This window comes from Crocodylus siamensis, chromosome 1 (genome assembly GCF_052110815.1).
Source record: "Crocodylus siamensis isolate JL-2025a chromosome 1, ASM5211081v1, whole genome shotgun sequence".
Classification (NCBI taxonomy): domain Eukaryota; kingdom Metazoa; phylum Chordata; order Crocodylia; family Crocodylidae; genus Crocodylus; species Crocodylus siamensis.
The window spans coordinates 339933947-339959349 of NC_143395.1; the positions used below are offsets into that span (position 1 = coordinate 339933947).

Genomic DNA, 25403 nt, shown 5'->3' on the forward strand with positions numbered 1-25403 from the left:
GACAGCCCTGGAGAATGAATTCCTCTTTATCCACAGAACAGGTATAGCATGGGTAGCAGTAGTATAAACCTCTTCCTACCTTCCCCCCCCCCAAAAACTGTCCTTCACAGGTACCTCAGATTTTTCAGACCACCTCAGTTAGTTCAGTCTCTTTATACCTGGTCATCCCTTGGTCTTTTCCACTTGAATACCATCAAGGGTTCAAATTGTGGAAGTGGTCTTTGACGTATGCACCGCAGTTAGAGAACTAGACTGAAATCTGCTGTTTGTTTCATAAAAACCCTCAAATATATTCAGAGAGGATTGACTTTTCATTGACTGTGCTAGAATCAAATTGGGAAGTGTACTATCCATTAGACTAGAAATTCTCAACCATCCAATACCAAGGAAGAATTCAATTTTAAAATTGATGGTTTTAGTGCAAAAAACAAGTTTTACATTTTTAAAATATTTTCCTTTACTAGACATAAACATCTTTTTCTGTTTCTAATTGAAACATACCCTCCTTTAATCTATGTGGTAAAAACTAATTGATATTTTTCTAAAACACCATCATTTTTCTAAAAGTCCATCCATAACCTTGCATCCATAACCTAGTTCCTGCAATTAGTTCACTGTGTGCAGGTGAAGTTACACAAGCTACACACTGGTCTAGGGAACTGCAAAATGAGGATCTAACTTAAACTATTTGTCTATACATTTTGCATTAGCTAAAAGCACATCTAAAACAAGAGGTTAAGTTCTCTGAAGTTTATTTTCCAGAAGAAAGAGGTTCTTTACATCCTAGTTTGACTATGTAGAGCAAGACCAAAATCAACTCTTTTACCCGCTTTTTCTTTTTTTCCATTTGTCGTTTCTGTTGGGTCACAACTCCCCTGCTGAATGAAAAAAATCCTGTTAGACTGTATCTTTATATGCACCTCATGTCATTTATCAGGTTCCTGCCAGAGGTACTTGCCACCATGTGGTGCACGGACGGTCCTTTTCAGTGTTGTGCAAATCATGTAATATAGGATAAGGGGATTCCCTTTTCACTCTAGATTTCCTTCTCTGTTTTTGCCTGCCTGTTTTATTAAAAATATAATCTTCCTCTTTCCCCACGAACCCCATCCTCTTACCCAAACATCATTCAACCTACTGAAGTTATTCTAAAGGTTTCCTTGACATAATATTAAAAAACCTCAATGAATTAAAAAGATAAAATATGCTTCCATTAACAGTGTTCCAAACATAACCCATACATGTATAAGAAGCAGAAAGGAAAAAACCCCCACAGAAGATAGTTGCCATTCTATTCTAGTAAGTTGTCACTAGAAAAGCGAATTTCTTAGGATCTGGAAAAAAACAGAGGTACCCTTCTGTCAGTGTTTTAAAAACATGGGGAAATTTTGTGAACTACATTATGCAGAAAAATGAAATGCTGCCCTCATCCAAGAATAACCATGCCAAAGGACTGTAAAGACTGTTACAGTTAGAGTAATTTTAAACACAGGCATTAGCATGCATTTCATAAGATTTCTTTTAAAGATTACATCTAATGTATTTGCAAGGGAAAAAATCTATAGCCTTCTATCTGTAACACACACCATTAAGAAGAGCACTATAATATAGACCTGAACAGAGTGACATAATGCAAAATTCTTAAAAGCAGAAGAAATCTCTCCCTTTTCCATCATCAACAGAATGGAATTCAAATGATTCAACTTGTATCAAAACTCTTCTCCCGTCTACAGATATTTCAAAACTAGTAGAGAATACCTAGTTACCCAACCAAGGGAGGAAGGTCACAGGAGAATCTTGCTTGCACTTTCAGCAGCCCTTGCCCATCACTTACTACTCAGGAAAGAATTACTCTCTCTGTCTCCTCTTGGAGGCGTTCTTAACTTTTAAGCACAGTTTAACAAGCAAAGAGTCTTTGAGATCATGGAGAAGATGCTCATTTGAACAGGATAAGTTTTTGCACGCAATCACATTCAGTAATAAATATAAAACACCTGGCCAAGACCTGTACAACAATAAACTATTCCCTATCTGTTTGAAAAATAGCCAATTCTGGCTTCTTTGCATTTAATTCAATGTCTTTTATGCTGTTGAATACAATTAAATCAACAAAGAGCTTACTTGAGTACTTCGTAACATGCCCAAAAATATACACCATTTAAAGTAAAGTTGCTCTTAACTCTAATGACCATATACTTTGATTGTATCCTTTCCATGCAAACCCAGAGCGCTATGGTTACTGAACTGTGAGAGAAGTTGATTATTCTGAAAAAGCTGCAGTCTTTTATTTGTTGACCAAATCCTCCTTAAAGGGTGTACTTGGCAACTGATACAGATAAGTGGTAGTGGCCAAATAGTAATTCACATATAGTTAACTTTCGTTTCTTTAGCCTCTTAAGGATTTACAGTCAGTTATAAAATCAATGCGTCTTCCAGACTCAGTTACTACCTAGATATATCATAATTCTTTAAAAGGAATGAGGAAGCTGAGCTTCCCTAATAAGCACTCATCATTGGATCTGTTCAAAACACTGCTTCAGATCATTTTGCTAAATTGCATATTTTATTTATTCAGGTGGAGCTCAGAATTCTTGATCAGAGTTGGATCCCCTTGTGATAGGAGCTGTACTGACATTTAGGAACATAAAGCTCCTTCCCTAAACAGTCTAATTTAAGATAAGCAATATTTGTGAATGAAATGCAGAGAAGATATCCAATTAGATTTATAATGGTTGTCATAAAAAATAAAGCGCTATTGAAAGGTATCAAAGGAATGTAGTGATTAGTGATAACTGAAGGTTGCTTCCACAGAGATTAGATTTTCTGGATGCTAAACATTAAAATAATCCTAGGTTTTAGATTTAGTATTATGCATATGTATTTGTGGGCACCCTCATAATTCTGCCACACAAAGCTGCTCTTCTTCAGTTATCCTGTGAAACAACCTTCTTTCACTGTATGCTTCAGTAGAATGTATTATTAATACTTTAGGATTTTTTTAAATATTTTCTGTAAAAGTTGCCTGTAGTACAGCAGAAAATATTCAGCAGATCTCAGTGATGGACTCTAGACAATACAACTTTTTACTGTCATTTTTCCTTCATAATATTTTCATTTTTAATTCTGAGATGTTATGCTCTCTTTGACCATTTAAATCCATTTAAAATAAATATTCTTTTTAGCAGTGTCTTAACTTTTGCCATAGAGTTTTGGGGGAGGAATGAGGAGGGTTTGGGGCTACGTGTAAATGTTAAGGTAATTTGGTCAAGTGGAGTCTAAGATATAAGCAGTGTTTTGGATTTTAAAAATTCTGCTAACTCTCTCATCACAGCTTACCTGACATAGTGGGAGCATCTACACGTGTACATGACTGCTCAGTAACTGCTGTTACTGCACAGTCCCAATGGCGCACAGGTCATTTCTAACCCTACTGCACAGTAGCATCAGCATCACAATTTGTGCCCACTGGCGCTGTCTCCATAGCAACAAGCTATGTCACCATAGCTTGCTGCTGTAACAACATAGCATCTTGTGTAGATGTGCCCCGTATAGCTAAAAGGCAATCTCTTCATTTTATTTAAGACTCCTTTAGACAAGTTCTGTCAGAGCTATGTAAAAAGGGGGATGTGTATTCCTATTTTAAGATGACCTTGCATTTTGAGGTTCATTTTTTTTAGGAAAAGTATTTTTTTTCCTGATATATCAGCTGATGACTGAGGAAATCCTTGAACTGCTGTTGCCCTAACAAAATGACACAGGAGAATCAAATAACCAAGGAAAGGACCCAAAGGATTAAAGATACTAACAGCACTAAAAAGCTTTTTTCTATACCAAAGATAATTTTGCCCACTGTATTGTCTAAAATGCCAAGACAGTACATTTTGAAGCAAACATTTTTAATTAAATATAAAAGCATTTTCCATTTAATAAAGACAGGCCCTTATTAACAATCCATATTTCAAGTACAGTTTTTCAGATTTTGGATTCAAAATCATTATTCCAAGTAGGTTTCACAATCCAGTTTTCATGTTTTTTGAGGAATGTTTGGAAAGAGGTAGTAGGGTGGCTCTATGGGGATTTCCTGATAATTGTTTATTGTGTTGTTGGACAATAGTATTTTCTTAATGTTTTTTGGATTCCAATGAAAAATAGCCAGGGGTCCAATAGAACTTTGCATGGTTCCCTCCTTAGTCATCTTGTTTCCATGTCTATGTGGCTTCAGTAGTATGATGTGCCACCTGGGATGCCCCAAAGCTGGTGATCCCCAAGGTTTCCCAGCCATTTGCACACTCCAGTGAAGCCAGTGGTCTGGAAACCTCAACATGACCCAAGGCTTTTAAAGTTTCTGAGCTTCTTGCCTACCTGAGCAGGAATTTACTGTCTGCCACTTACTCCAGTGGAGCAAAGCAGGGAGATCCCTGGGTACTGTAATGTAGTAGCCATTTAAGTCAGTGCTGTACATCTAATAAATCAGACGCTGCATGCCCCGTGGGCCGTACCAACATAAGCCACGTCCTGCTGTGCTTTGTACGCAGGCACCCCAGCCTTACCCTCAGCTTCCCAGCTGCAAACTTCCTGCTGCACTGCACCGTGGACTTTTCTGGCACCACAGGCTGAGCTGCACTGCCCCACCCCCTGTAATAAGGGCAAGAAATGGAAGCCAGGGGAAGGACGGGGGTGAGCCTTGAACCCTGGCCACTGCTGCAATGGGAGGAGCAGAGACAGGGCAGAAGCCTGGGGCAGCAAATTAACTGCTCAAGGGCCATATGTGGTGCCCAGGCTGCCAGTTTGGATAGCCCTGATCTAGATCATTGTGGGCCTTCCATATGTGAGGTGAGCCCATCACTATGATGAAGCAGGTGACCATATATGGTACCGTTTTGAACAGTAGCGAAGGTGACCCTGTGTGCCACCCTTAAGAGTCACCTAGTGCAGTTAAAGTTATATGTAGCCATTTCCTCTGCATAGTACAGCAGTGGTTTTCAACCTGTGGTCTGTGGATCCACAAAAGACTGTGATCAATCAAAAATATGTGAATACCCACACTTACAATACAAAGTACCTCCACTGAAAACTTTTAAGTGGTCCACAAATGAAAAAAGGTTGAAAACCACTGTAGTACAGAACTGATCCCATTATAGGTCAGTCCCTTTTTTCCAGTACATTTCAAGGTCTGATCATATTCATAGACTAATTCCCTCCTTTTCCTTCCACATGTGCTGTCACTTTGTGTTAAGGCACATTCTCACTATATATTTAGTTCCTGAAATGGTACAAAGCAGCTAGAGAGCAGTGGCTAGTGTAGTTGTTTTTTTAGGTGCTTTTAGCACCCACCATTCCTGAACAGAGGAGCTAGTAAATTTGAAATATTTTCATGTGGGGAAGAAAAAAGCTATGCTTTGGCATTACAGATCTGTTTGGCGACGTGAACTTTGTATTCCCTTTGTCCAGTGGTGTATATCCCAAAACATCTGGATGACTGGTAGTGCAGTATAAATTCCATTAAGTTCAGTTAGGTTTGAGCTGTAGTGTGCTCAGAAAAAACCGATGGGAAAGAGATGCTGATGACTTTCTTTTTTTCTAAGCTTCTGTTAGTGTTAGAATGTTTTCTGCAGTACATACATTCATATAATTTGTATGGATTTAAGTAACTCAAGTGATTATTTTCATCATTACTTTCCCCAAGTTGTTTCAGCATTATTTTCCCATTGGTATTACACTTCAGTTTTTCCCTTTGCGCAAAACTCCTCCTCCCTTTTCTACCCCCCTCCCAACATTTCTCAAGGTAGTTACAATAGCATGAATCGGAGCACATGCTCAATAGAGCGTATCCTAATCACAGTTTAAACCATTTCCTATGGCAACAAGGAAACTAATTTGGTGGCTGTGACTTCTTCATCTATAATCTCCCTCCCAAACTTGTTGCTTACTGTGGGTTAGATTGTGAACTGCCAATTTGATCTTTAAGGAAATGTTAAACTTCAAACATGAATGATTGTATGTTGGGAAAGGTGCCAGTTTGTATACAAAGATTTTTAGTAGAAACTCTTGCTTATAAAATTGAAAGCTTTATGCTTGCATAGGAAATTAGGGGTGCAGTGAGAAACATTTTGGGGGCCAATGCTGATATTTAAGGAGTCGTATCTGCCGATACCGATCCAATACAGCTGCTTCCAGGTAAGTCTGTTGTGGTGAAAGGGGAGGAGGGAGGGAAGGGGCATGGGGGTGCAGCTCAACACCCTTTTTGGTGAGGGAATGAGGGGGCAGGCACTGCCCAGAGGGGCCGTGGTGTGGGATGTAGGCGTGGCTTATGGAGGGGCAGCAGCTCCCACCTCTGCTTGCACCCTGGGGTGAGGGTGCGCTCTCCAGGGCTGCATGTGGCATGCGGGCTGGAGCCAGCACTGCCTGGGGCTCCTCTCAGCAGGAGCTGGGCTTTGAGCAGGCTCTGGGAGGGGCTGCAGCCACCCCAGATTTTGCCAAAGCTCTGCTCTGAGCCCCACACTGCTCCTCCACCAATGCACTGGGAAGAGCCAGGACTGCAGTGTGAGCTGCAGCGAAATTTGGGGTGGCTGCAGCCCCCTCCCAGTGCCGCTGGTGTCCGCTCCAAGGCTTTTCCAGTATTGCATGGGGCTCTTCTGAGCAGAAGTGAGTTCAGAGTGGGCACTGGGAGGGGGCTGCAGCCACGCCAAATATCGCTGCAGCTCTGCTCCCAGTGCTGCTGCCAGCTGCCCAGCAGAGGTTCTACTCTTCCCAGCGCATGAGTGGAGGTAGGACATGGAGCTGAGCTGTGCCTGGTGGTGTGGGGCTGGGAGCAGAGCTGTGGCAAAATTTGTGGTGGCAGCAACCCCTCCCAGCACCGCCAGCGCCAGCCAAGAAGAGCCTTGCTCAGTGTTGGCTTCAGCCCGCCTGCCCCACACAGATCTGGGGGGCACACCCCCCACCCTCCCAGGGTGCAAGCAGTAGCGGGAGCTGCCCTCCTCCACAAGCTGTGCATTTGTCCCACACCCCCTGCCCCCTGGGCAACGCCTGCCGCTGCCCCCTCATGCCCCTTCCCTTTCCCCTCCCCTTCCGACTTACCAGCTGGTGGCAGCTCTCCATGCTGCTGGCTCTGCTCCCCACTGTGCTGCAGCTGTACACAGCACAGGCATTTATTGGCCAAATTATCAACCCCATCGGGCTGATATCCAATACAGCAAATTTTCTTTATATCGGTACCAGTCTGATATCAGACCAAGATATCGTTGCATCTCTATAGGAAATTGAAGTATTTTGTTTCTCTAAATAAAATACTTGACCATAATATTCTTAATGTGCACTTTCCTTCTGTAGCTTTATAAAATTGTTGTATTTAAGCTGTGGCGTCTTAGATATATCCTGCAAAATAGTTTTCAGATAAGGAATAAACTAGGATTAGACATGGTGTCTAGCTCAGTGATTCTCAACCAGCGCGCCATATTGGAACTGTTAGATGTGCAAATATCTATGCCTAATTCTCACAAGATAAACTCGGGTGTTTCAAACAGAAACTCATTGTGCAGTGATTCTTAATCGATGCCAGGGCAGGCTTGATGCCTTGCAGCCCTTTCAAGGGTGCTATGGATTACCACTCAGGATTAGCACCGTTAGGTGTATAGACATGACTGACAAAATAAACCCAGATTTTTCAAATAGGAACCTATAGTGTTAAACCATTCTAACCTGTTGTGGTCTTTCTAAGTTCTTTGTAACAGAAGAATTGCTCCATTATTGTCCTTAGTGAAAAATGGAATGAAAACTAAGAGCTGGGATTTTCTATGGGGAGCCTTGAATCTAAAAAAGTTAAAAACCACTGCCATTGTTTCAAAAATATCCTGAAATAGTATGATCTTTTTGAATTCTTTACAATAGAAAAACTGCTCTGTTATTTTTCTGTAGCCAAAATACAGTGCAAACCCAAGATCTGGCATTTTATAGGGTGTGCTTTCAGTCTAACAAGGTTGAGAACCACTTATCTAGGCATACAGGCATTACTTCTACCAGAATCTCCTGATAGAAACCACAAGTGTATAAGTGCCCCTCCCACAGGAAGATCTCTTCTGCGGGAGTTTCTCCTAAAGGAAGACACATCCACATGCTTTTCTATCCAGAGACCAGGAGTTGAGCAACAGAAAGGCTTTCCACGACAAGGGTCTCCCCAATCTGGAGTCGGTATAAAGAGCAGCTGCTGTTCACCTCCTCCCAGGAGGAGTCAAGTGGTGGAGAAAGGCTTCCCTGACTAGGGTTACCCCAGCCTAGACAAAACATAGAGAAGAAGTGACATTGCTGTGCTCCTCTTGCCCCTCCCATAGACCAGGAGGGGAGGAGCAGCTTCCTTTGGGAAAGGAGCGGGGGGTTTTCCTTCACTGATGCCTTCCCCTCCCCTCCCAGGTTTGTCTGAGTGCGGAGGGCAAAGGAGGGGAGCAGTCACCACTGCTTCTTACCTCTTCCCTAAACAAGATGATCCCTACTAGGTGGCACATGTGGTGATTTCAGAGCCCTGTGGAAAGCTCTCCCCAGGGCAGTGAGGCAGTGATCCCTGCGCTTCCCCAGACCAGGATCATCCCAGTCTTGGGAAGGCACAAGAAACAGGAAAGGAGGGGGTGGCTGCAGGCTGAACACCTATACTGTTCCCTGTCTCAGAAACATTTGTAGCAGTGGAAACTTCTCAGAAACTTCTGCTTCTAGAAATGAAAATTTGTTTGTGGCCCTGATCATACAAGAGCAGTCTGAAGTAGTACAGAATATCCTGCAAGGAACGTGCAGGCACTAAATTGGGTACCAATGTTTATCTCAAGTACTTTTCATGCTTTGTTTCTGTCTGGAAGAATGGTATTACTGTTTCAGAAGTCCGAAGTATATGTGCACTTTGCACAAGACTTAAAATTTAGGCCTGGAAGTATTTGTACTTCACTTATTAAAGCATAGAAACAAATTAAACACCACATGCAATTAAGTTTATGAAAGACACAGGTTTTCAAATGCTCTTACCTCGTGTTTGCACAAAAAAGGCCTTTCTAAAGTATGCTATCTTCTAGTGAATATATAAATTAAATCTCTGGACTGTGCTTATAATAGCAGTTTGGTTTACCTTTAGTGATGGAAAGTGAAAAGTTAGTGTATAAATTAAAATTAACCTAAAGGAATACAGTAGAGTTAAGGCTAAAAAAACTCCACATTAACATTTCACTCTTAGTTAGCCCTTTGTGCCACTGCTATTGAAATTTAGACCTTTGTGATATTACATGTTCTATGGGTTGTAATGCTAAAGGTAGAGTGATAGTCCTGTGATTTGTAGATATTTCCAAGTTGCTTAACTTGATGGAGTAAATTCAGTCCTGGTATAACTCCATGCTTCGTTTAATTGGAGTTTGACTTAATGGACTATATTAATTCTCGCTATAACTCCAATCAAGTCAAGTGCAGCATTATACCAGGAATGAATTTAATTTATTGCTCTTAAAGATGTAATTTTGGTCTTTACAGTTTTAACATCATTGTTAATAAAGGGTCTTTCTCATAAAGTGTGAGGGTTGATGTACCAAATGTTTGCTTTCCTATTAAATAAAAGCCCTAGTGAACTGTTTTGTTTTTTTTCCTTTTTCAACCTGTATATTTAATTTTATTTGAATCTGTTTGGTTTTGGTTGTCATTCTGTAGTATTGAGCAGTTAAAGTTCTTATTATTCATACTGACATATACAAAAATCAAATTTTATAACTGAGTTATATTCTCTTATGTAGCATATAATCAGAAAAGTCAGTCAAAACGACCTGTTTTTAAAATGTAAATTTTTCATCATTAACTGTAGTGATTTTGCAGTTTTCCAAAAACTTATCTGTTTCTGTTCAAATATTGCTCTATAAAAAGGCCATATTATAATTCTAAATAATTTATTAGCATACATTTATAAATTATCCCAAATACAAACACAAGTGCAAAACTAGTCACTATCACTGTCCTTATTTTAGAATAGACCATAAATCCTGTTACTCCACAAATAAAATTTTTGTTTGGTTTTCACTGATATTTGGGTTTTTTTGTTGCATGTAGGGAGGTCATAACATTTTTTTTTTTTTATTATTATTATTTTTTAAGAACGTTAAAGTAAATATTGGAGAGTTTTTTTATTTTAAATTGTAAGTTTCTCATTTAAAACACCTTTAGGAGAAGGTATCAACAGTAAAATTCAGGATATTAATCAGCGTAGATTGCATATCATTCAAAATGCTTGTTTGCTTATTTTTATCTTTGCTATTTTTCCATTGAATCTGTGCTGCTTCTGTGCCACTGTTTTCCACTGTAGAAACTCCATCCTGCTGCCTTGCTTCTCGTGAGCGTATTTACAAAACTAGTGATGTAGCTGGGCCTGCCTCTGCTATTTCATCCCTCTCTCACAAACTAAAGGGTGGGTATGCATGCAAACACAGCTAGGTTATTCATGTGTTTAAATTGAAAATGGCTTTTCTCCTTCAGTACATTTTCATCCCATACATTTGGTGAAATCCTGTGTTGGAATTTCTTTTAAGTTTGCTATTTCTTGGTGTACATTTGATATAACAATTTAGTGTTTGTTTATTGGTAAAAATTTCCTGGTATGTTTCGAAACAAAATGTTAAATTTTAAGGTATTTGTCATAAAAGCTAAGGAAATTAAGGTCTGTATTTACAAAGTTACTTGGGACAATAGTACCCCCTTACAGAGCTGGCCTTAAGCAAAATGGCGCCCTGGGTGAACTTATGTTTTGGTGCCCCCTGGCACCTGCCCCAACTCAGCGACACTGCTGCAGGGAGAGGTAGGCGGGCAGGAGTACAGGGTACAATCCAGGAGGGAGGTGGAGCAACATAGTGCGCCAGGCAGATGGGTGGGCAGGCACTACTGCTGAGCAGTGGCTGGGGGTGGGAGGCAGGCTGGGCTAGGCACCGCTTCTCCTGCTTGGGGGGTATCAGGCACAGGGGAAAATACTGATGTGAACACAGACTTCTCACGTGTGCATGTGTGTGGCATCCCCCTGACCACAGCACCCCTAAGGCCAGCTCTTTCCCCTTATATCTAATAGTCCAGTACTTAATGCCCTTGCCCAAGCTGTGATAGACCTGAGTTCAATTGCTGCCTAAAGATATACCAAAGCGAGTCTCCTTCAATTTGTCCTATTAGATCTGTTTTCTTTTGTTATGTCGTACCCAATTATTCAAAGAACAAAACAGCTGGTAGTTAGAACATTTACCTGGGAGATGAAACGTGGATTCCAGTCCGTGTAAGAAAAGCAGAATCGCTTCAGCAAAAAAGTGTCAGTGCCCTGTGCCAGAATATCCTTTAGTGTGACAGTGAGATAAGTGGGAGGTAAGCAGTGTGGTCTCAATCCCTCAGAGAGGAAGAGGGAAGGAATACCAGGTCTCCCACATCCTAGGTAGTTGCTCCAGTCATTGGGTTGAATCACCATCACTCTACTGAAAGAAAAATAATTCCAGCCCATGCAAGTCAACAGATTCAACAAACTACTGTATTTGCAAAAACAATTTGACTACTTGTGATCTTTTTATTTCACATAGGTTATTCAGGTCAGAAAAACTAATATTTTATCAGTAAGCAGCCTAATCTGCACACTGTACTGGAACACGCACTTAACTTGAATTCCTGAGAAATCACAGAAATCAGTTGAATTTATTGAGTGAAGATTTGCAGCATATACCTACTAAGGAATAGGCTTGGTACATTTATTAATTTGTGATTACATGGTAGTTTGCCAGTACTATTTCACCATTTTGAAATTACATGCCTTTAATTTTATAAATACCATGTAGTAGTAAAAACTAAGTTTATCCTTTCATGGGAAATAATATGGAGACTCATTGTTTTGTTTTTTTTCTTGTGAGTTATACTGTTCAGCCATGTATACTTTATACAATTTCTGTGTTTAGTTGTAGTTGTTCTACCAGCTAGCTGATTGTCAATGAATGAGTTTATGTAGAACAAATTGTTCTGCATCAAAAAGAGTTACCGTATTTTGTGGTGTATAAGTCAAGTCCTGAAGCCCAATTTTTAACTCTTAAAAGTTCAACCTTAACTTATACACCGTATCAATACTTTTGACCGCCACCTCAACCCTGGCCAAACTCTGGCCTGGTCCCAACCAGATCTTCTTCACCTCCTGACAGCGTCCCTGTCGCTGGGGGCCATGAGGACCAGGCCTAGTCTGAGTGTGGCCTGTGGGCCTTGCTCTCACTGGGAACTCCGCTTGGCCAGGCGCAGAGCCCATCCCCATCCCCTGTGAGCAGTGTTGCTTGGCCCCATGCCAGCCAAGCAGTGAGCCTGAACCTATCTCCTGCAAGCAGTGCTGGGCTCTGTGAACATTTAATTTTTAATACTCAAAGTCTTGCATAGTATAAAACAATGACAGCTTTCTCTGAGTGTCTCAGACTGTGACCATTATTTTGGCATATGTGTGCAAGCTTTTTATCCCGGTTTTACTTGTGTATTTTTAGTTATTTTTCTCTACATGGAGATGTTGTTTTCTGCTTTAAAATCATAGGTATAAAGGTAATAGTAAATACAAACACTCAGACTGTTGTAATACATTTTATTCTAGCTTCCAAATAAGCAGGTGTTTGGGTTTTTTTGCCCCCCTTGCTGGTGGCCAGTGAAAATAGTTAACTCAAATTCATCAGCTTTTTAATTTCTAGGTAACTTCAGAAGTAGAGCACTTTCTATAAATATGTTCTGGTATGTGCTTTTAGGTGTGCATATTCATTTCTATATTTGTGGACCCATTGAAAAATCGAATAAAAAAAAGCCTCTCGAGCTCTGTTGCCACTTGAATATTAGCAGAAGCACCTGGTTGAGTTACATGTTTGTGTTGAACACTGTATATTTCTACATATATTTTAAGGATACTGTGGATGTAATGTAATAATTTAATTATAAAATGTGCCACACAGGTGACAGAATGAATTTCACAGCTGCTGCTAGACCAGTTTCTCCAGCAGGGAAAACAGATATTTCATCAAAACACAGGGCTGAGAGCAGGTCACCCAAGCCCGACATGCGTGTGAACAGAGCTATTGCTGATCAGAAGAAACCAAGGAGTACAGAAGGTTTATCTGCCAGTGAATCTCTTATGCTGAAGTCAGATGCTGCAAAGTTGAGATCCGATTCTCACAGTAGATCATTATCTCCAAACCATAACACTTTGCAAACATTAAAGTCTGATGGGAGGACAACTTCTGGTCTTAGAGCTGAATCACCAGGGCCAGGAACCCGGTCATCATCTCCGAAGACAAAGACACTTACAGCAGGTAGACCTGGTGCTAGTTCTCCCCGATCATCATCTCCACAAGATAAGGCACTAGCTCAGAAAGCTTCAGCTCCTGTTAAAACAAAGCTTGATCCTCCTCGGGAACGATCCAAATCAGACTCTTACACTCTAGATCCAGACACGCTTCGCAAGAAGAAAGTACCACTAACAGAGCCCTTACGTGGAAGATCCACTTCACCCAAACCAAAAATTATCTCGAAAGATGTAAAACCTGTGACTGAAACTGAAAATAGAGCTCCTTCGCCTCATGTTGTACAAGAAAATCTTCACAGTGAAGTTGTTGAAGTTTGTACTTCAAGCACTTTAAAGACCAATAGCATAACTGATAGCACATGCGAAGATAACTCTGAATTCAAAAGTTTAGATGATAGTTCTAATAAAGTTCATTTCAGCATAGGAAAAGCACCACTAAAAGATGAACAGGATATGAGAGCTTCTCCAAAAGTAAGCCGTAAGTGTGCTGGTAGGCACACGAGACCAAAGAAGGAAAAATCTGGTTTTCTTTTCAAAGGAGATGCATCCAAACCTATAGAGCCAGCCAAGCAAGCTATGTCACCTTCTGTTGCTGAATGCGCTAGAGCTGTCTTTGCTGCCTTCCTGTGGCACGAAGGAATAGTCCATGATGCTATGGCTTGTTCATCTTTTTTGAAATTTAATCCAGATCTTTCTAAAGAGCATGCCCCTATCAGAAACAGTCTGAATCAACAACCTACAGAGGAAAAAGAAACAAAGTTGAAAAATAGGCATTCATTGGAAATATCATCTGCTCTTAATATGTTTAACATTTCACCTCATGGACCAGACATATCTAAAATGGGCAGCATCAACAAAAACAAAGTCCTCTCTATGCTAAAGGAACCACCTCTCCATGAGAAATGTGAAGATGGAAAAATGGAAACTACCTCTTTTGAAACATCCAGTCATCACCCTATGAAATCTAAGTCTCCTCTTCCCTTAACACTGCAACACTTGGTAGCCTTTTGGGAAGACATTTCTTTAGCAACTATCAAAGCAGCTTCCCAGAACATGATTTTTCCAAGCCCTGGTTCCTGTGCTGTGTTAAAGAAAAAAGAAAGTGACAAAGATAATAAGAAAACCAAAAAGGAAAAAAAGAAAAAAGAAAAAGTTGAGGCTAGGCCAAGGGGAAATCTTTTTGGCGAGATGGCTCAGCTTGCAGTGGGAGGACCTGAGAAAGATACTATCTGTGAGCTGTGTGGTGAATCCCATCCATATCCAGTGACTTATCACATGAGACAGGCTCATCCAGGTAAAACTAGCTTTCTTTCCATAACCAAATTCTTGCTCAGAATATAAAACTAAAAGCAAGTTAGAACTTCTTAGCTGTACTATGAATTATTTGAAACATTTAAAGAATTAGAGCCTTGATTTAAGCACATCACTAAATCATATTTGCCTGTATGCCTTAAAGTTACTCTTGGGCTTAAATAGCTTGTTAAATGGTTTTAAAAGGTCATTATAATGAACAGATTTTAAGAAATACAAATTTGTGAAGTCTTGGACATCATTTCTTTGCTCTCAGCTTATTGAATTACAAGAAAATCAAAGGGGGGTAGGAAATTGGGAAAGCAAAATGACTTCAGCTTGTTTTACAGATGAGAATTAATCTTCAGTTCTGAAAAACCTTTTATATCTTTTATTATTATTATTATTATTATTATTATTTCAAGGTTGTGGCCGATACGCAGGTGGCCAAGGTTACAATAGTATCGGACACTTCTGTGGAGGATGGGCTGGTAATTGTGGTGATGGTGGTATTGGAGGAAGTACTTGGTATCTGGTTTGTGATAGATGCAGAGAAAAATATCTCCGTGAAAAGCAAGCAGCAGCGAGAGAGAAGGTACTTTTATCCTTTTCTTTTCCTCCCACTTTATTAATATTAGTAATTCAGGTGTGCTTTGGTAATAATTTAAGCTATAAACTAGTGATTTTAGAATTTCAGAGAAATACACTCCCTTATATTAGCAATATAAAGTACTGTAGATAAAAAGTTTGATTAGCAATTCTGGTTTTGTAATTCAGATATAATTCATTACCAGAAAAAAAGCCATTGTAGCATTTTCTCAAATAAAGTCTGCACATTTTTCCCCAAAAAATCAGCCCCTCCATCTCCTCCATCAGCCCTCTTCCCCCTCCCTCCCACCCCCCAAAAAAAAAAAGTTGGGGTTAATTTATTAAGTAGTAACGCTGATTTTCTACCCAGGATAGAAGCACTCTGCTTTGATTCGGCTTCACAATGTTTGCCATTTGTTGTATTGCTACTTAGGCAGCTGAGGGAGTCAGTTCATGTAATGGCTCATTGTTCTTCACTCCAGAAGTGTTAACAAAAGGCTCTGCTTTTTAATGGGCTTGATGTTCTCCTAATGAAGCTAACTTTTCTTAGTGCAATTTTGCAGCCCGGTAACTGTTTCTGGTCTCTCTTCTCATATTTTACAGCATTAGAGATGCTTTAGTTTTTTCAAAATCATAGAACCACCCACATCTTCAGCAGCATCTAGGGTTTCAGGTTCAGTTAAGCAGGAAAGAGAGAGAGAGTCAGCTGAAGATTAGGCTGTGTCCCTACTCTGTACAGCCACAACTCTGCAAAAATGTTTTCTTCATTCTGCCTTTCAGAAATAAGGTGTATTTTATATTCCAGGGGATATTGTATCTAAGAAGACGTGGTACACAGCTGTTATAAATCCCTTATACATTTTCAATAAAAGTTACAGATATTCAGGTTCAAATTTATAAATGAGCTCTTAGCTTATTCTAAAACAACTTTCTTTTATTTTCAGAGGCTTACTTGCTCTATTTAGGGCAGTTTTTCATGACAACGGTATAAAACAAAGATCTGTCAAATACTAAATGTTTGTTTCAGAGCACAGACCTATTAGTGTCTTGGTGAAAAGTTACAAGAAATTTCTCAAATACAGGCCAAACAGTATTGGCTTAATCTTGTTTTCAGGAACAGATGAACTATTTTTTCCCTAAACTTTCCCCAAAAAATTAACCTGGAGCAAACATCAAGCATGGAAAACTTAGCCTAAATTGTTGATTTAATAAAGTTACCATGGTATCATAATTACAAGCATTAGACCATGGCCGTTAATACCAGCATTGCCAACACTTATTATTTTCTCCCAGGTTAAACAATCCAGGAGAAAGCCGATGCAAGTTAAAACTCCTCGTGCCTTGCCAACCATGGAAGCTCATCAAGTGATTAAAGCCAATGCACTGTTCCTGCTGTCTTTGAGCAGTGCTGCTGAGCCCAGTATCCTGTGCTATCATCCTGCAAAACCTTTCCAATCTCAGCTTCCCAGTGTCAAAGAAGGAATTTCTGAAGACTTTCCCATCAAAATGCCGTGTCTCTATCTACAGACTTTAGCAAGGTAATGAAAGCCACTCTTAATGTTGATTCAGACATCTGCTATTTATAAGGTTTGAATAACAATTATGTGCAAAACTAAAATTTATATATAAAATTATACTGCTCTGAGAGTGCCTTCTCATGATTCTTTCTTCTCTTGAGTTTCCATGCTTTTGTTGTCATGCATGCCTAGATTGGAGTTGTGTAAAAGATCAGACATATATTTCTGAGCTGCCTGAACTAACTTTTGGATACTGTATATGTAATTTTAAAGCTAAAGCTCCAGGCATACATGAACTCTGAGAGAGATCTCCGTAAATCAGATTATCAGTTTTGCGTTCAGCCTGTCCCAGTTCCTTTGCTAATGCTGGATGGGATGGGAGAGAGGAAATGGGAATGATCTTATGGGAACCATTTTCTTCTATTTTCAAGTAGATTTTACTTGAATATGTAATGTTCATGAGTTCTAAAATGGGTCAGGATGAAAACTGGCCTACATCTTGAGAAGCTGTGTTACTGTTTGAAAAAATAAACAATTGTCCATACACACACATACACACAGATTATTATTTACCTTGCTTCTTTAAAATCACACTGCAGTTCGTATTCTGTTACTGCCTAAAGGTCCCAACTAGTTTGTACCTAAATGGACTAAATGAGGGTTCTGCAACTGTGGGCCCATGGGCTGCATGCAGCTAGCAAGGAGTTAATGTGTGGTCCCTGGACTCTCACTTGGTTGCCACTCCCCCACATGGCTATGGTTGCAATAGCAGCCAAAGTTTTCAGGCTCCCCTTTTCTTCTGGCTGCCACTTTCTGTGTTCATGCCAGAGACAAGGCAGGACAGGGAAGCTGTGGGTGTGTCCAGGGCCACATCCCCTAAATGAATAAACCTGTTGAATAATAGTGGCCACTGGCTAGTTGAACTAAGAAGAATTTGGTTCCATAAAATCATTAAGGTTAGCATTGATTTTGATTTAAATATCTAATTTATTGCAGGCATCATCATGAAAACTTTGTTGGTTATCAGGATGACAACCTATTTCAAGATGAGATGAGATATCTGCGTTCAACGTCAGTACCTGCACCATACATATCAGTCACTCCTGATGCAAGTCCTAATGTCTTTGAGGAGCCAGAGAGTAACATGAAATCTATGCCACCAAGGTAGTTCCCTATAGTGTTAAATATCAGTTGGCTATAATAGTACCATAGCACTAATTTGAGACTAGACCCTTTAATTCTTCAGTAGAAGAAAACCCCATGCTTCCATAATCTCTTGGACTTCAACATTGAAAAAGTCATCTGAAAAACTGTGGGAGTACACATACTTTAATAGATCTGTATGCTTCTTTCACACCCAAGACTACCACCTTTTGGCTTTCAGTGACCAGTCTGGTCTAGTTTAGAGGACTTTACTATCTTTTCAAAATTGAAGCCAATCTGCAAGTTTTTTTAAGGCTGCTGGCCACAAATAACTTAAGGGATATAACTCAAAAATCTAGCCATGTTTTGGTTAATATTTTTTTAGATACCTCTAGATCCACAATTTTTATAGATTTCTATCCTGTAGTGAGCTGTGTTATAAAGCAAACATATGGGTCTTCCATTTCAAGTTTTAACCTTGAGGGAAGTCTTGTGGGGGGGGCAGTATTTCTCTTTTTAACCCTCATACTGTTGAAGTAAAAGTTGTCTGGTAACTCCTAAGGAAGGTCCAAGTCCTAGTGAAGTCCTAAAGACATCACTAGTTACATATTTTAATATAATAGCATGCATATGTGAATGTATACATTGAAAAAGCTTGCAAAAAGATTCCTTGGCCAGCGCTAACATATTTATTAAGACTGCATATGGCAGATTTTCATGCATCAGTGGTACTGTCATTAACCAAATATGTGCTTTTTTCTTGAATATTTTTGTAAATTTTCTTGTTATTTCCCATGTAAAAGATTAGGGGTTTTGTTTAAATAATAGTGTTATAATTGAGCATGTTGTTGAAGAATTACATTGTTGTTGAAATCCTTTTTGACCTCACTCATATCTTTTCCTTTGTAGTTTGGAGACAAGTCCAATAACAGATACAGATCTGGCAAAGCGCACAGTCTTTCAGAGATCATACTCAGTTGTTGCATCAGAATATGACAAACAACACTCAATTTTACCTGCTCGGGTAAAGGCCATTCCTAGGAGAAGAGTCAACAGTGGAGATGCAGGTAAGAGTACAGACATCTTTTTAACACCAGAAACATATACATACTGTGATAAAATATCTTTTTAATTATTAGTAAGTTTTATAATTCACCACTGAAACGCTAGACTTTTTGATACTGTTTATACTTATATCCTAATAATAGTTCGTCTTCCATTTATCACATTTAACTTCAGACAAATAACCAAGGTATAAAGAACAGCCCAGAAATTATTGAACTGCTGAAATATATTCTGGGGACTCTTCTTCTTGGTTTAAAATCTTAAGTAAAATTTCAAAAAGTTTTAGGGTCATTTTCTCTGAAGAGAACTATCACCTTTTCATTTCAGGTTTTATTACATTTATTTTGTAGAACAGTTAACAAAGCATTTTATAGTGTTTTACATTTTTATAGTAACAGTAAAAACAATTACACTAAGTATCTAATGTATACATATTTTCTGTCTTTAAATAGAAGTGGGGTCCTCTCTCCTGAGACATCCATCTCCAGAACTTTCTCGGTTAATCTCTGCTCACAGTTCTCTTTCTAAAGGAGAGAGAAATTTCCAGTGGCCAGTATTGGCATTTGTAATCCAACACCATGATCTTGAAGGACTTGAAATAGCAATGAAACAAGCCTTACGGAAATCTGCTTGCCGTGTCTTTGCTATGGAGGTAATAATGGACCTGGGAATAATAAAAGTGATGCATTAGTAATTTGTCCTCTCATTCAAAACAGTTATTTATATAGAATTAAATACTAATACAAAAAGAAGGTAAGCTCTTTTTCTAATCCCAAGCTGTAACTCCCAGAGCAATTTAAAACTAATCCAATTAGTAAGCTTACTGAATCAAAAATAAAATAGGCCATCTTTATAAACTAAGTTAACTTTTCTATATTATGTAGATAAGCATACATTAAAAAGGTATCATTAGGGTTGCAAAACTAAGCAAGATATTTCCTCATTCCATTGGTGTCCTCAGGTCTAATTTACTGCACAGTATTAAAACCCTGTTCTGAAGAGTTACTGCTTTCCCCTTTGACTTCCATGGTGTTCATCACTAAAGTATGTGAGTGTTTCACAAACATTATCCCCATTTTAGAAAGAATGAGTGAAGGCATAGAAAGAGTCCTCTAGTTTTGGGTACCTGGTTTGACATGCCTGGACCTGACTTTTCAGAGCATTTGACAATAAACCACTGTCTGCTTATAACCTCTTAACTTCAGTTGCAGCTTTGAGTGCTTGTTACATCCGTGACTTGGACACTAGGATCTTAAATGGACATCCTTGAAATGACAGGCATGCAAATAGTAATATGTGAAAAGTCTGCTTTAAGCAACTTGCCTAGTATCACAAAGGGATGCTGTCACAAAGGAAGGAATAGTATCATGTTCTATAGGGCAGCATTGCCTTGCCCTTAACCTTACTTAACCTTTCTCTTCCTGCTTTCCCGTGCCTTAGTTCACACTGAATATGAGAGACTACTATCTCTTTCACTACAACATATTTATTTGTACCCATAACATCACCTACCTGTGCACTGGGTGAGGCAGGGGTCCTGTAAAGGAATAGCATATGATCACGTAATTGAGCTGTATCATAATGCATACAAACAAGGGTGCCAAATCAAGGTTGTATGGGCTACCTGTAATTTTAGTATTTCCTGGATTTTGAACACTTGACTCTGCATGCTTAAGGTTCCATCAGTTTATTTTTCTGAGTACTGAAATAGTATACTGAAAAAACAAATTGACATGTATGTTCGTCAGCAGGATGGGAAATCTTATTTTGTGGTACAGATCTCTGTCACTTGAGCTAGCAGAAAAACTGATAGCAGAAGTAGGCTGTTACCCTGCATGTAGACCAGATTGGAATACCTTGGCTTTTTGGCTTTCTAGACACGTGTTGATCCTAGTTCCAGTTTCCTTTCCCATTCCCAGTCTGGTTTCTTACCAGGCTAGTCCTAGCTTCCTCCACCCCTGCCCCATGCCTGCTTGGTTTCCCCTCCCATCTGTTTTCCTCATCTTCATTGCCTCCCAGTATCCCTGCACTTTTCATCCAACCTCATAGCTCCTCGCCCCTGCTGTCCCAAGCATCCAGCCAGCCCCAGTTCTTCCTTTGTGCCTTTTGTTAGATCTAGCTTCCTTGCATTCCACTTATTCTTTGCTCTGATGGTTCCTGTTTGTATCTAGCTCCTTATTAATCTCAGTGCCTCTTCACATTCCCCATTGCCCCCTCTAGCTCTCCATCTTCCAATTCCTAGTCTTTGCCATTTTGTCAACCTCTGTTTCCAGTTTTCAGCTTCCAGGTTTCCCTGCACATTGCTATAAATCTTGCCCTTGTCATCCTGTATTTCAATCTGGTGGCTTTCTCCTGGGTGCCATTGAGGACACAAAACAGGATACCTACTCTCAGTTCATGCCTAACATGATTCCAGCCCAGAACAGCCATAAATAGCAAAAGGCCAGCATCAGTCCTTTTGTCCTGGATGGGAGAGTACACAGTGTTTTATAGCATGCAAGACATCACTGAAAAAGGATACATTTCTGCAGAAAAGTTTTCAAGTAAATTTGATTTAAATTAGACTCAGATTTCATTTCAATTATGTTGTTACCTAGCTTTAGTGTACAAAACACTTGAATTTTACATTTCCTTTTTCAGGGGAAAAAATGGTCGTATACATCCCTAAAAATGGAATGCTTAGTTGTTTTGTGGGATGTTATGTTTTGCATCCTGTCACTCATAGGAGTTTTATGTGAATTGAGCATGCTCTATGAGATCAGCATGTGTGGCCTGGACAGCACTAAGCTGTGAGAGGTTTGACAAGGCTCAGTGAGGATAGAATCTTTAACTAAGGTCTAGCAAGTCTAAGCATTTGTAAGGTGAGATTTTTTTTTTCCAAGGCTTTTGTAACAAGGCAAAATTTAAGGAAGCATTTTGCATGGCAGGCAAAAAGGCCCATTGTTACCTAAAAGACCCCCTATACAGCTAAATTTCAGTGTCTAGCTACAAAGGATGGGATCACTTGAGCTTTCCAAAGAAAAGGTCACCAGAATTTTTGTATACAATATATTTTCACTAGGCTGGTTTCTGGAAGTGATGAACCTTTTTTACTATATTTTTTTCCCGAAAAAATGCTTAGCCTTGGTTAACACCAAGCAAGGAAAGTTCAGCCTAAATGGTTATAATTTGGGAATGTTAAAATGACTGAAAACAGAATGTTCACAATGGAAAGTATCAGGCAACTCTAATAAGAGGTGGCCCTTTCTATTATAGCCTTTGAATATACGTAAGAGAACTGTTTTCATCATTCTTCACGTTACATGAAAAACTATGTTAGCATGTTTCTAGATTAGTGTGCTGTTTTCCCTGTAATATATTTGAGAAGTGGTAATATATTAAGAAGTGGTTTCTGGCTGAAAATAAATACTGCTTTTGTAATGGTCTTTACAGCAGTGTTTGTGATTAATTTACCAAAAATATCTATGAATCTTGCATGACTTACTAAAATTAATCTAATTAATCCACACCTCCAGCTTTCTCTAACAAATATATAATTCTATACCTAAATTTGTTTTAGGCTTTTAACTGGCTCCTCTGTAACGTCATTCAAACAACTTCTCTTCATGATATTTTATGGCATTTTGTGGCTTCCCTGACTCCTGCCCCTGTAGAACCTGAGGAAGAAGAAGATGAGGAGAACAAAGCAAATAAAGAAAATGCAGAACAAGTATGTGGGACTTCAGCATTCCTTTCCTAAATATAGTATCTCATAGAAATTGCCTGTGGTTGTGCAACACTTCCAGAAATACCTTCAGAAAGTCTAAAAGTAAAAGTTTATCCTTTATGTGGCTTTTAAAGTGAAACCATCTTAACTGTGGAATAGGAAATTCTAGGCCCTACTTTTATCTAAGATTTTATGTACAGTATTTATCAGCTTTTTTGTTTACTTTTTTGATCATTGCTATTAAATGTAATGTGCTTCTTATTACTGCCAAATTAATTCTGTTCTGCTCATTAATTCCAATCTTAGTGTAAAAATAACATTGACTTAATAAAAACATACAGTTGAATACTTAGCCTCACCTGCATTAAATTTTATGTAGCTCACTTAGCTGTTGCATGTACAACTACTTGTGTTGTTTGTTATAAGATTGTCAAGTAAAAGCTTTATGGATTTTTGGGAATCTGAACAGAATGCCACCTTAAAAGTATTCATAAATCAGTTTTCACCAGAATGCTGAAATTTCTCATTTGAGTGCTGCTTCTATCCAGGCTTCCTTACTCTCAGCAATTTCAGAGCTTGAGACATTTGAAAGCACTATAAAATGTGTCACAATGGGGAAAGTATGTTGTTCACCTTGACACACATGCCTCATTGTTCCTTCTCCAAAATAGAATCATTTCTGCTCAACATAGTGCAGTGAAGATTACCTTGTGGTAGGAACTTGGGTTGAAATAATTGCAGTTTGAGAGAGATTTATTTCAGAAAGAGATGAATATCTGAAAAACAGATGGAAACTATTATGTTACCTCTAGAACAGTGATAACTGGTCTTTTTAACAAAAAGAGGCAGGTTTGCAATATTCTCCCTGACTATGCGACCAGGATGTGAAATTTGATGGTAGGTAAGTAATTGGCAGAGAGGGTTTTTTCCCTTTATGTGGCCTAGGTGGGTTTTTTTACAAAACTCAGTTGACCCCATCTTGGGTCCTGATATGCATTTGAATAATTTCTTCTCTTTAATTGCTATTTTAGTGTATGTTTTCATAGTAACAGATCTGAGTCCATCATGGAAAGATTAGCATATATTTATATTACCTGACTGAATGACTCTGACATTTTCTCTAGAGTTATGAATTTGCCGGTACACTTTAAATATTCAGGTGCACATTAGCTTCTTTTAATGTATGTAAAAAAGCCCAGTAGATCAATGGAAGGGCTGGGATGGGGCAGATATAGGTTCGGTGGCTTGTTTTGGCCTGAAAGGGTTCAAGCCTCTATTTTTTACCTCCCAGAAGAATGCCCTTAGCACTAAGCTGCTGTTGGGAGCACTCTTCCTTCCTGTTAAAGATTGAATTCTTTTTTTAAGAGGGCATGGCCTGGACCTGATCCAGCCATGCATGGGGAAAGGCAGTGCGGGAATTTGTTAGCAAGGGCTGTATTAGCAGTCTTTGTTCCACCACCAAATTTTCTGACGAGTGGGGAGCCCCACAGGCCAGATGCCATGGGCTGGAGTTTGAGCACCCCGATCTAGACAGCTTCAGTGGTGAAAACTTAAGTGTTTTTGTACTAAGGGCTTTAGATGAGGGTTTTGAAGATTTTGCTTTGGACTTAACCTAAATACTGTTCAACTCCTCCTCTAAATGCTTTAGCCATTTTGGGCCTTCATGCTTTAGAGAGTCAGCAGGCATAATTCTATAATTCAGATTAAATTAAATTTTGCATTTTAAAACAGGGATTCAACCACTGTCTTAAATTTATTTTCTCTGTCCACCAAAGTAAAGCACTTGTCCCCCCAATGAGAGAGACCTTCTGTTTTTGAGGAGATGGAATGAAGGGTGGGGGGACTTCTGGAGTTTTGGGCACAAAGACCATGAACAGAGGCTAATGTTTAGCTCACCCTCCTTTTCCTACTCGGGACAAAGTTACAGTTGTGACCTCTGAAATATCAGTAGTTCTTGACTGCTTTGCCAAAAGCTGAAACTGTAGCTGCTGCTGAAGACTGGACTCCATGGGCAGATCTAGTATTTTGAAAAGAGCTAAATACAGTTTGCCGGGCTGTGAAATAGAACACAGACCAGGAGTAGCTAACAGGCAGCACAGTTGCTGAAGAAAAATAGCTTGATTAATGGAACATCAAGGCCATTAAAAAGGAGAGCTGTGGAGTGAAAAGCAGTTATCAGGAATTGGGTAGATTATAACAAGCCATGAATTAAATTGAGTCCTTTAGTCTGCCTAAATAGAAGAGGCCTTGCTGCTGCAGTTGGTTTTAAACTTTTGGTGGAGCAGGAATCGAAGGGCTGTTGACTGTACCTGCTTCCCTGCTCCTGCTGGATTCTGCCCCTACCTCCCTACAGCTGCTGGAAAGACGAGAAGCAAAAAACCTAATTTACAGTTTCTCTGTACATCTGTTCTAGGCAGAGAATCTGCTTCCTCTGCTTAAGACATGCACTCCAGTTTTGGAAGGCTAATTATTATTTTGGGAAGGGTGCATGTAGTATTCAAATCAATAGAGTAATTTTAAAGTAATCCTTTAAAAAACTGAGTTCTAACGTTAAGCGTTTTCTATTACTTAAATAACCTTATCAGATTAATTAGATGTTCAGAACCTCCCAGATATTTTAAAAAGTTACTGAAATACTATGGACTGGATACTTCTGCTCTTAAAAATTAAAACAAACTTTTTTTAATCAGTATTTTCTGATATTCTTAGCAGGGTTTTTTACTAGCAGAGACTGATGTATGTATTACCTTCCAGGGAGAATTCCATAAACAACTGTCCTATTTCAAAATGG

At 39.2% G+C, this 25403-nt stretch overlaps 1 protein-coding gene across 18 annotated transcripts in view; it reads left to right on the top strand.

Annotated features, from left to right (window-relative positions):
* MYCBP2 (MYC binding protein 2) overlaps positions 1-25403 on the top strand; it is a 298411-nt gene that overhangs the window by 223397 nt on the left and 49611 nt on the right. For 13 of the 18 annotated variants that reach the window (XM_090023921.1, XM_090023940.1, XM_090023948.1 and 10 more), the window contains 8 exons: positions 10322-10423; positions 12954-14597; positions 15019-15188; positions 16475-16719; positions 17695-17862; positions 18751-18908; positions 19359-19558; positions 22466-22615. In XM_090023921.1, the coding sequence (XP_089880047.1) occupies positions 10322-10423; positions 12954-14597; positions 15019-15188; positions 16475-16719; positions 17695-17862; positions 18751-18908; positions 19359-19558; positions 22466-22615 (2837 nt within the window). The remainder of the gene's footprint in view (positions 1-10321; positions 10424-12953; positions 14598-15018; positions 15189-16474; positions 16720-17694; positions 17863-18750; positions 18909-19358; positions 19559-22465; positions 22616-25403) is intronic. The other 5 variants (XM_090023966.1, XM_090024027.1, XM_090023991.1 and 2 more) reach the window with 1 other exon arrangement.